This window comes from Rhincodon typus, chromosome 12 (genome assembly GCF_021869965.1).
Source record: "Rhincodon typus isolate 14 chromosome 12, sRhiTyp1.1, whole genome shotgun sequence".
NCBI lineage: Eukaryota > Metazoa > Chordata > Chondrichthyes > Orectolobiformes > Rhincodontidae > Rhincodon > Rhincodon typus.
In genome coordinates this window covers 38,603,862-38,616,610 of record NC_063343.1, presented here as the reverse complement: position 1 = coordinate 38,616,610, position 12,749 = coordinate 38,603,862, and the positions used below count along the sequence as shown (strand labels likewise).

Sequence of the window (12,749 nt, the reverse complement as noted above, 5' to 3'; positions counted from 1 at the left end):
ATCTGATGAAGGGTCTAGGCCCGAAACGTCAGCCTCTCTGCTCCTATGATGCTGCTTGGCCTGCTGTGTTCATCCAGCCCTGCACCTTGTTGTCTCACAGTCCATTAATGCCCAGCTAGCAGCTGATCACAAACAAGATGATTCAAGTTTTTCCAGATGTGGTCTCAAGTACGCCCAAAATAACTAAAGCATAACCTTCAAGCTTTTGTATCCAGTTCTGCTCATGATAAATGGTAACCTTTTGATAACATTAACTTTCCTTATTACTTACTGTACCGTATACTAACCTTTTGTAATTTATACATTAGGGTACTCTAATTCTTCTACATCAGAAAGCTCCGCAATCTCTCATCTTTTAGGTTATATGTTTATTTTTGTTTTATTTCTCCTGCCAAAATGGACAATTTCACATTTGCCCACATTATACCCCATTTGACTTATCTTTGTCCCATCAGTTACCATCTACGTCTCTATTTAGCCTCTTTATGTAGCCTTTAAAACTTATTTTTCTGACTAACTTTGAGTCATCAGTAAAACGTAGTAATCATAAATCCTTTCATCCAAGTCATTTATATAAATTGTAAGAAATTGAGGCCCAGTGCTGATCCCTGTGTCATGCCATGAGTTATATCTTGCCACAAAATTACCCAATTATGCCTACACTCTGTTTCTTGTTAGTTATCCCATTATCTAGCCATGCCAATATGTTGCTCTCAATAAAATTAGCTTTTATTTTCCACAATAACCTTTGATGTGGCATCTTTTCAAATGTCTTCTGAAAATCGAAGTACGTTACACCCATAGGTTTCCTTTGTCCACAATACATTACTACTTCAAAGTACTCCAGCAAATTGGTTAAATATTGTTGCAAGTACCTTGTTCTTAAAAATAAAATTGAAGGAAGTTGGAATAAAATGAAATGATGTTGGACAATTTCTGGATTGAGCTGGGTTTACCACATGACATCTTGGGACTGAAATGTCCACACACTGGAGCATGGTGGTTCACCTACTGTTATCAAAATATCAGATGAGGAGGCAAGCCAAACTTTTAAAAGATATAAAAGGTGGATTTTATGTCTTTAATTACTTGACCAACCTGTTTGGAAGAGACGGAGTCCAATTGCTAAAGGCTAATAAAGATAAGTGCCCATGGTGTTGAAAGTAGTATATTAGCATGGAAAGAGGATTGGCTAACTAATTGAAAATAGAGAGTTGGGACAGGGAGACATTTTCAGGATGGCAACCTGTAACTAATGGAATGCCACAGGTATCAGCGCTGGGGCCCCAGTTATTTACGATATATATTAACGACTTGGATGAGGAATGTGAATGTACAATAGCCAAATTTACAGATATCACAAAAATAGGAAGACAGGTGGTGAGGACGAAAAGTCTGCGGAGAGATGTAGACAGGTTAGGCAAGTGGGCAAAAACTTGGCAGATGGAATACAATGTGGAAAAATGTGAGGTTATGCACTTTCACAGGAAGAATGCAGGAGCTGAATGTTACTTAAATGGAGAAAAACTACAGAAAGCAATAGTACAGTGGGATTTGGGACTCCTTGTGCACACATCATAAAATGCTAGCATCCAAGTTCAGGTAATAAGGTAATCAGGTAATAATTATTTCAAAGAGAATGAAGCATAAAAATAGGGAGCTCTTGCTAAGACTATACAAGGCAATAGTCAGAACACAGCTGGAATACTGTGAAGAGTTTTGGGCCTCTTATCTTACGAAAGATATGTTGGCATTGGAGGTAGTCCAAAGGAGGTTCACTAGGCTGGTCCCAGGTACGGAGATACTGTCTTACAAGAAGAGGTTGGGCATTATTGGAGTTCAGAAGAATGATAGGCGACCTTATTGAAGCATAGAAGATTCTTAGGCAACTTCACAGGGTAGAGAGAGAAAGATTATTTCCACTTCTGCGAAAGTCCAGGGCCAGTGGGCACAATCTAGGAATAAGGTGTCACCCTTTTCAAACAAAGATGAGGAAGAATTTCTTCTCTCAGAGGGAAATGAATTTTCGGCATTCTTTTGGGAGGGTGTAAAGTGGCTGCCAATTTTTTTTATCATCTGCTTTGTTTTACAGTCAAAGCCACTACCCTATGTCAGTTACTCCAAAATAAGCAGATTAAAAACTGGACAGTAAGAAAATTAATTACATAAAATTTACTTTATAGCTTACACATGCTATGTTTTTGAATAGGTAATAAATCTCCTTACAGTTGCACCTGGAGGTCCACGGACACCATCCTTCCCTGGATCTCCTCGGGGTCCTGTTGGACCCACAGGACCACCAAGACCTGATGGTCCAGGATTGCCTTGATCACCCTGTACATTGAAACATAAACAGAGTTAATGTTGAACAAGTCACACATTTTGGCAGGAAGGATGAGATCAGGGAACATGAAGTAAATGATACTGGAACAGAGACCTGGGCATATAAGTACACACATCTTTGAATGTGGCAGGACAAAATGAGAAGACTGTTAAAAATGCATTTAGGATCCTTGACAGAGGTATAAAATAAAAAGCAAAGAAGTTATACTAGACCATTATAAAACAATGGTTAGTTTTCAGGTTGTGTTCAATACTGTACATTACACTTCAGGAAGAATGTTAAAGCCTTGGAGAAGATACATGAGAGACTTACGAGAATTATATTAAGAATGAGGACCTTGAATTACATGGAGAGAAACTAGGGTTCTTCACTTTAAAGAAGAAATGGTCAAGATGATATCTGATAAATGCATTCAGAATCATGAATGGTTTTGATAGAGTCAAGAAACTGGTTTGAAAAGCAGAAAGAGTGACATTCAATGGCATTACTATAGCTGAATATCCCTCCTTCCCTCCACCATCAATATCCTGGCAGTCATCATTGATCAGAAACTTAACCTGTAGCCATATAAATATTGTCGACACAAAATGGGTCTATGTTCTATGGTCAGTAACTCACCTCCTCACTCCCCAAACCCTGTCCCTATCTACAAGCAACAGGTGAGAAGGGTGAGGAAATGTTCTGGATGAATACAGTTCCAACAACACTTCCAAAAGCTGAACATGATCCAAGACAAAGCATCACAATTGTTCATCCACCACCATAAACATTCACTCCTTCCACTGTGGTAGTACTGTGTACACCACAATAAATGCAATGCAGTAGTTTGACAGCACCCCAGAACCCACGACCTCTATAATTTTGGAAGAACAAGGACAGCAGGTAGATGGAAACACTATCTACAAGTTCGCTTTTAAGCTGAACACCAACTTAATTGGGACATATGTCACTTGCAATGCCAAGGCTCGCAAGACCATGGGCCAAACACTGGAAAATGGGTTTAGAATATTTAGGTGCTTGTTTTTGACCATTGAATGGGCCAAAGGGCATTTTTCTGTGCTGTAGACCTCTCTCGCTGTGACTCTTCACCTCATCAATTATGGAACTAGGCTCTTTGGTGCTATTCTTATGGAAATACATGGCAAGAGAGTTGGATGTGCTGGCCACTGCCCATATCTTCCACATTCAGGTCACTGGTGCCATCTTAAAAGCCCACCACTTGAGACAATGCAAGCCAGGGACCACCCTTCACACCATGGTACTCACCATTATCACTGAGAACATGGCCCAGATGGAAAGCTCACTCCCCTCCTCCCCTCACATCTCACTGACAGTGGGGCCTGGAGGTGATGGTCAACACTGTGGAGGAGAGGTGGGCTATTCCCTTTCCTGCTACAGCCACAGGAGGTTACACCACACCAGGAGACACACAGTTAACATGGGACCAAATAGCAGTCCAGGTCAGTGCTGAGCCCTGAGTGGAGCTCAGGAAGAAGCTCAATGAATAAATGAAATAAAAACAGGAATTGCTGGAGAAATCCAGCTGGTCTGGCAGCATCTGTGGTGAGAAAGCAGAATCAAAATTTCTTCAGAAAAAGGGTCACCGGACTCAAAATGTTAACTCTGCTTTCGCTCCACAAATGCTGACTGATTAGTGAGTTTCTCCAGTAATTTCTGTTTTTGTTACAGATTTCTAGCATCTGCAGCCACATCTCCAACCACACATTTGGCAGGTGTTTCCAGGAGGTGGAATTTGTCATTGGCTTGAGATCATTGGCGTTCTTCTCTCCAGATCCTTTTTCCTACTTCCTCTAGCAAATGGGTGTTCTCAAAGAATTGTGTCCCTACATACAGGAGCTTCCTCCAAATCAGTTTCTTCTGAGCGAGGGTATTCCAGGCATCAGGGTCTATGTTACAGATCTCGAGGGAAACCTGCAAGGAGACTTTGAAATGCTTCCTTTGTCCTGCTCTCATTTGAGCACCTTCCTTGATCTATGCAAAGATCTCGGCCTTGGAATTTGGAATTCAGTCATCTGAAGCATGTGGCCAGCACAGCAGAGTTAGTTTGGATGATCATTATCTCGATGTTGGTGCTATTAGGTCCTTCAAGGTCACTGATGTTACTACCCGCTGTCCTCACAGCTGATGCAGAGAATCTCTCTCAGACAGTATGGATACATGTTCTTCTCAGGGCTTTCTCAGGACTACATCCATATGTAGCTGTCGATTTTGGAGCCATATAGAAGAACTAGAAGGAGAGCTGTTTTATGCACAAGGCTCTTGGTATCAGTACAGTTGTTGCGTCAAAGATTCTCATTCTTAGGCATTTGGATGTGATGTTGGATCTCCACATGATGTCAGCTTTAGATGAGAGGTACCTCCCCAGGTAGGAGAAATGTTCCTCATTTGGGAGGATTTGTCCATTGATCTTAGTGGAGGGATAGACCAAAACTTGTCCTGGGACATGTTTGTCAAGGACTTGAGGTTGGGGCTGAGACCAATTCTGTTAAATGTTTCCATGAAGGCGTTAAGCGAGGCTTCAATATTCTCTTCTGAGAAAGTGGAGATGATGTTGTCCTCTGTATACTGAAGTTCCACAAGCGATTTCTCGGATTTCAACCAGCTGAGGTTGTAAGTCACTATTGCATGCATTACGTCCACTCAAAGGCTCACCCTGCCAAACGAACCCTTGCTGGCCTCTGCACTTCCTACTCATCTACTAGGGATACCTCATCTGCTGCTACATTACTACTAACTGCTTTTCCATCCACTTCCATCATGCTGAAAGTTCCCCTTTGTCTCATTGTGGGAAAAATTGGCCCACGTCCATCAGACTGGTGTCCCCTGACTGCATTATCCGCACTCCTTGGACAGGTTATACTTGACTTGAGGGACATTTTGTAGTCCAAACACTAGACTGCAAGGACCTGTATCCCTGAACTCTGGTAGGATCAATCACCACACTACCAGCCTTTACAAGGGCAACTAGAAATGAACATAAATCCTGGCTCAGCCAGTGTCTTCCACAACCCATGAATAAATAAAGAAACGTTTGCACAGGGGTGACATGGTGGCTCAGTGGTTAGCACTGCTGCCTCACAGTGCCAGAGACCCAGGTTCAATTCCACCCTTGGGTGATTGTCTGTGTGGAGTTTGCACATTCTCCCAGTGTCTGTGTGGGTTTCCTCTGGGTACTCCGGTTTCCTCCCACAGTCCAAAGATGTGCAGGCTAGGTGGATTGGTCGTGCTAAATAGCCCATAGTTTTCAGGGATGTGTAGATTATGTGGGGTATAGGTCAGGGTGGGGTGCTCTGAGGATCGGTGTGGACTTGTTGGGCTGAAGGGCCTGTTTCCGTACTGTAGGGGATTCTATGATGATAGACTTCCTTCTGTGCTGTAAGATTATTAGCAGTGACATAATGTAATTTTGACTGAGGCACAAACTAATGGATTGGCCACCAATTATATTCCTTTCAGTTGCCAAAATTGATCTTTAACCCCTTGTAATTTCTGAAATTAATTAGTATGACCTATCTTAAAATATTAATAGAACTACAATAATTATTAATTTCTTTACATTCTAATAGATATGAATTAATGTAAATAAAATGAATTTCTACTCAAATAATTTCACTTATCGACACTGGGGATAAACTTGAGAGTGAGTTGCATTCCTCTCTCTGAAACCAGCCATTAAACATTCATTTAAAATAAAACCTCAATTATCCTGCAAATCAAATCTGAATCTATAAGACAAATTAATTAATTTTATTTTGTGGATGGTAATCTAAAGTGATGCAAGGGGCCATGCATTGCATAAAGCAACTTAAATAGCATTATCTCTATTTTATATGCCATCATACAGGCACTAGGCTGTTCTGATATTTGTCCAGATGTCATTCCTGCAGTATCAGGTTTTCTCTTCACTTTTGCCGAGAGCATGTCTTAGCCCTCTCCCTCCAGCCTCAGCAAATGGCTTGAGATGGCTTCAGAATCTTTCCAAATGTTTGCAGAATTTTGTCCTCCTTTTGGATTCACTTCCTAATTGTCTCCTTTGAACTTCAGATTCCTACAATTCTTTGCTTTCAGTTTTACTGTGTTTCTTTGTATCAATCCACACTTGTGCCTTTTCCATGCACATATTAACTTATTTGTCACTAAAGTAAAGATAAAGTGGCGATAGTCTTACAGTACAATAGGGCTGCTCTCTCATTAGAGAGAGGTGATTGGCAGTGTTTAACCTGAGGGTCACCATGCCTCATGTGAGGCAAGATGTTGAGAAGGAGAGTCCACCATGGTAACCTCAGCAGGAATTGAATCCATGACATTGGCATCACTCTGCATCACAAACCAGCTATCCAGCCAACAGAGCGAACTGACCCCCTTCACTAATATACATTAATAGCTACTGTCAAAATATGGTGTAATGGCAAAGTCAGTTGAATATGGATATTGACATTTGTGGTACTGTTTGGTACTGTTTGTCTTTACATACCCATGTTGCTTTATGTTTTACTTCTTGTAGCTTTGATAGTCAAAATCCAATCATACCTACTCTTCCTAGACCATTCATTTATAAACTGCTTTTAACTACGACTTGACAATTCTGAGACCAGAAACTCATCAACAGGAGTAACAGGAAATTAGTTTATTCTGTATTAATTAACACTTGGAAATAATGTAGGTTTAAGGACCTAGGGATGTTTTACTACATTTAACCATGCTAACAGAAATGGAATTTGTTGATATTTATGTTGTTATTTTCAATTTCCTCAAACTTCCAGAACAATATGAAAATCAGTGGAAAATTCACAGCAGTGCCAACAATAAACAATCTCTTTGTTAGTGCTTTGTTCAATTATTTGCAGATTCACTAGAATATTTACAAGAATGCTGCCAGGACTCAAAAACTGCAATTTAAGAGAAAAGATTGGGTAAGTTAGGGATGCTCTCTTTAGAACAAAGGAGAACGAGGGCTGATAGAATTAAGGTCTCCAAATAATGAGGGGCTTGGATAGAGTGGATAGTGAACAACTGTTTCTCCTGAGGGAAAGGTGAAAGGGGGCACATATTTACAGTGATTGTAGAAAGATTAGAGGAGACATGGAAAACATTTTCTCCCAGAGGGTGGCAGGTGTCTGGAACTTGCTGCCCAGTTTGTTGATTGAGGTAGAAAACCTCAGCTCATTTAAAAAGGAACCTGGATCTGCACCTGAAGTGCTGTAACCTGCAAGACTACATCATAGATGCTACAAAGTGGGGTTAAAATGGATGGCTAGTTTATTCAGCTGATAGCTTTTCTAAAAGGTTCTATAGTTTTATTAATCAATTTCATTATATAGGTTCTCCCAGGCTAAGTACTTCAAGAGACACATGGGCATGTCATCTGTCCGGACCTTTGCTAATGTATCCTTAAATGACATGCAATGGTGTTGCCTGAAGGAAGCTACTCACTAATGTTATCCACTGCCCCGTTCACTACTTGACAGGGTGCTGAAACAGGGAATGGGAATTAGGAGTGTATCGCACGGTACACTTGCCATTTTGCCATTTGCAAGTTTAAAGAAGAGTGAAAAAGGAAAACCAGGGAATTACAGATAACAAAGGTGTAGAGCTGGATGAACACAGCAGGCCAAGCAGCATCAGAGGAGCAGGAAAGCTGATGTTTCAGGTTGAGACCCTTCTTCAGAAATCTCTAGCATCGGCAGTTCCTATTATCCCAGGGAATTACAGCCCAGTTAGCTTAACATATGTGGTGAGGACATTGTTGGAGTCTATATCAAGGATGGGGCAACTGAACATCTCGAAAAGTTTCAGTTTATCAGGGACAGCTAGCATGGATTCGTGACAGGTAGGCCATGCCCGACAAACTTTACTGAATTTTTGAAGGGGTGAATAAGGTAGTGAACAGGGAAATGTCTAGGGATGTTATTTATGTGGACTTCTGTAATTAGTTGAGTGGCAGGCTACAGGAAGTAGGGATAACGGGTGGGTACTTAAATTGATAGGATGTGGCCAGTGGTGTCCCACAAGAACCTATGTTAGGGCCTCAATCATTCACATTATTTACACAATTTATTTCACGCCACTTGGATAATGGCAAAGAAAGTCTCATATCCAGATCTGATGACAAATAGTTAGGCGGCATTGTAAACATATAAATGAAAGCATAAAATTGCAAAGGGATATTGATAGACTTAGTGAATGGGCAAAAACTGTGGCAGATGGAGTTCCCCAAGTAAGATGTTATGCATTTTGGACAGAAAAAGGTAAGTCAAGGTACTTTCTAGATAGAATGGAGTTAAACACAGTACACGCCCAAAGCGGCTTGGGGGTTCAGGTGCATCAATCCTCAAAACATCACAAAACAGGTGCAGAAAATAATCAAGAAAGTTAATGGAATTCTGGCCTTTATATCTAGGGGACTGAATTACAGGATGTAGATGTCATGCTGCAATTATTCAAAACTCTGGATAGAAGTATTGTGAACAGATCTAGGCACCACACCTTAGGAAGGATATATTGGCCAGTACAATGTAGGCTCATAGAGTCATAGAGTCCTTTGGCATGGAGACAGGCCCTTTAGTCCAAACTGCTCCATGCCAACCAAAATGTCCATCCACGCTAAGCCCATTTTCCTTCACTTGGCCCATATTGTTCTAAACCTTTCCTATCCATGGATTCATCCAAATGCCTTTTAAATGTTGTTAATGTACCTGCCTCAACCACTTCCGCTGGCAGCTCATTCCATATATGTACCACCCTCTGTGTAAAAAGGTTCCCATGTATTCTTTCCTCTCTTACCTTAAACTGATGCCCTGCAGTCCTCGATTCCCCAACCCTAGGAAAAAGATTGAGAGCATTCACCTCATCCATGCCTCTCATGATCTTATATACTTCTATTAGATCCACCCTCAGTCTCCTACGCTCTGAAGAAAAAAGTCCTAGCTTGTCCAACCTCTCCCTATAACTCAGTCCCTTGAATCCTGGCAACATCCTTGTAAATTTCTTCTGCACTCTTTCCAGTTTAATAACATCCTTCCTATAGCAAGGTGACCAAAACTGAACACAATGCTCCAAGTGTGGCCTCGCCAATATCTTGTACAACAGCAACATAAATTCCTACCTTCTATACTCAATGCCCTGACTGATGAAGGCCAGTGTGCCAAAAGCCTTCTTCACTGCCCTGTCTACCTGTGACTCCACTTTCAGAGAACTGTGCACCTGAACTCCAAGGTCCCTCTGTTCCACTACACTTCATAAAGAATGGTACTCAAAATTCAGGGCTTATGAGGAGAGATTGTACAAATTAGGCCTCTTTCTTTCTTCAACTTAGAAGGATAAGGGGTGATCTGCAAAATATTCAAGATATTACCAGGAAAATGTTGGGTAGATAAAAATAAATTATTTCCTCTATTTGAAGGTTATAGAGTAGGGGCCATAGTATGAGAATTTGGCCCAGACCATTCAGGAGAGATGTTAGGAAGCACTTCTACACACAAATGGTGGTAGATGTTTGGAATTCACTTCTATAAACAGCAGTAGATGCAGGATCAGTTGTTCATTTAAAATCATGACATTGAGAATTTTTTGTTAAGCTAAGGTATTAAGGGATATGGGCCAAAAGGCAGGTGTATGGAGTTAGGCCACAGATCAGCCATGATCTTACTGAACGTTGGAACAAGCACAAGGGGCTGAATGGCCTACTCCTGTTCCTGTAGTCCTATTAATTCTTCAATTGTTAGATAAATACTACATCCAATGACATTATATTATTTGGTTTATTATTTATGTTCAAATTGGCGAAAATCTTTAGGACAAAGTTACTTTCATTTTTTTTAAACGCTTAAGAAGCAACATGCAAGACAATTATCTTTAAAATATGGATGTGAGAAATAATTTATTTTTGACTTAAGTTCTTTCAAAGTAAGAAGAAATTATTCTTTCTGTCCAAATTTTGCAAGGTCACCCATTGCATCATTAAACATTTTTAATAAAAAAGCATTTATTAAAAAGAAAATTGAAGCCAATAATAAAACAAAAGCAAGCAATTCAGTGATAATATTCATTTCAAATCACAAGATTAGGGTAATCAAGACAAACAGCAGCTTATTTAAATAAGAAACAGTTCATTAGATTTTGTAGCATCATGCAATAAAAAATTGTCATGCCGTCTTCTTCTCATGGGTATATTCTGGATTTTTTTTGGGAAGGGTGGTGGGCAGTGGCAATTGAATAAAGAAACTCAGAAAGAAGAGCAAATAGCAAATAGAAATTGTGCAATAAGATAGTTAGAACTATTACAACTTCACTAATAGCAGACAGTCCTCTACCTTTTCTCCTTTTGGTCCAGGTTGGCCCTAGAAAATAAAATAATGCAAGATTGCTTTATAATTGAAACATATCTTATGAAATTCTTCATCGACTTACTGTTTTTTCATTTTCTTTTTGAAAATTTATAGCGATTACTTGTGTTCAGCAAGATGAGGCCATTTGGAACTGAAAACAAAATGTACTTTCTACTTTTGCCATGCAACATCAACATCAACATCAAGTATCATCAGGTACACTGTTGTTAGGTGAAGAACAATGTTTCTGTTATTCTGCCCTAAAATAGCTTTTGACCTAACCTTTAAGCTTAGAGTAGTTCTTACTTTATTATTGTTAATTTTTCTATCATCATACTTAAGGATTATGAATAAACTGTAGTCACACAGTCCTAGAAAGTTTATTGCATGAAGATAGAATGTGCTGGAAATGCATGGCTAAGTTCCAAGACTGACTAAATGGACTCAGCCCAGCAGAGGTTCCTTTACTCAGTTACTCAGTTTGATTGATTGACAACCTTAACTTGATCTTTGTTTTAAAGTGTTTTATTTTAGATGCCTGTGTGTTTATTTGGTCATGATTAAATGTTTCTTCAATGGGAAATTCATTGGCTTTGTTTGAATGACAGTTCTATGAGAAAGTAAATTTTTCTCCCCCCAAAGGAAATGTTGAATGCCTGATTGTTTGGTTCACAGACAAGAACTCCCCTTTGATCCACAACTCCATGAATAACTGTTGACCATGTCCTCTGCAGAAGTCAAGTCAAAATGGAAGAGACCTGAAACACCCTGCTGTCCAATATAGCCAGTAAAGTTGGAAGTGCAATGCCTAGACTTGCTACTCACACACTTATGTGCTGTCAAAAATTGCCAGAACTGGGAACGGGGTAGGAATTTTGGAATCAGCCCCTGCCCACCATTTTTGAAGCCCTTTCACCTTCATTCTAACTTGGTCATGAAAACTCAGCCTATATCTTAGGAAAGATATGTTGGCATTAGAGAAAATAGCAAAGACTTTTATGTTTATACCACAGCTGAATGGGTTCAATTATGACAACAGGTTGCATAAAACTATTTTCCCTTGATTTTAGAAGGTTGAAAGTGATCTGATTAAAATCTTCAAATTGGTGAAGAAACACTTGGCAAGGGTAGGCCATTTCAGCTGGAGGAATGAAATCAGAAATTGTTAAATAAAATATAATTAAAAGGCAATGAAACAAAATCCTTTGTCAAAATGCTGTAGATGCTATGTCAACTGAAATTTTCAAGATGGAGGTTGATGAGTTCACATGAAGTGTAGGTTGCTAAATAATGTTGAGGTACAGATTAGCCTCACTGAATGGTGGTACAAATTCAATGGACTGAATGGTCTACAAATATTACCCTTTCCATCTGTTCCTGAGGAAAGTCAAAAAATATAACTTCATTATTATTTAGTGCTGTGTAACATCTTGCAACAAATCTTAAACTTTTACCTTTCCTAGATGTAACACAATTTTCTACCTTTACAAAATACCATAATCTTCCATAATTCATTGTCCTCGTTATCAACTGATTCAAGTGATGACAGATCACTTGTCCTAAAAAAATAAATTAGTTAATGACCAAAACATGTTTAGTAAATAAGCAAGTTAACATCGTTGTAAACAAATATTCTGGCTAAAATCAAATGAACAATTATTTTGTTAGTGTATACAAAATTGCTACAATGTATTATGCATTTAACATACAGACATACTTTTACTTCACAAAACAATATTTCACCACAGGAGTTTTCCTATTGATTCTCACAATATTATTATTTCCTTTATTGTGTGGCAGGGTTTATACTGGGGTGTGGGACTCTTCAAACTACCACTCATAATGAAAAACATTTTTAGAGTGAATTATTCCATTTAACTTACCCTGATTTTTGATTCTTCATGGTTATTTAAGTAAATACGATGAATCTGATTTAACTGGAGATAGGAGGTTAATATTTTCTATTTGTGGCTGTTTTACAGTTTTGGGGAGTGGGTAGTTTGGGACAGAACTGAACACTCTATATGCTTTCACTGTTAGCACTAGCATATCTGCAA

At 39.4% G+C, this 12,749-nt stretch overlaps 1 protein-coding gene across 5 annotated transcripts in view; it reads right to left on the bottom strand.

Annotated features, from left to right (window-relative positions):
• Positions 1-12,749, bottom strand: part of LOC109925807 (collagen alpha-1(XXIII) chain-like) — a 170,124-nt gene that overhangs the window by 61,702 nt on the left and 95,673 nt on the right. For 4 of the 5 annotated variants that reach the window (XM_048603849.1, XM_048603854.1, XM_048603853.1 and 1 more), the window contains 2 exons: positions 10,678-10,704; positions 2,227-2,334 (listed from right to left, as the gene is read on the bottom strand). In XM_048603849.1, coding sequence (XP_048459806.1) covers positions 2,227-2,334; positions 10,678-10,704 — 135 coding nt within the window. The remainder of the gene's footprint in view (positions 1-2,226; positions 2,335-10,677; positions 10,705-12,749) is intronic. The other variant, XM_048603852.1, reaches the window with a different exon arrangement.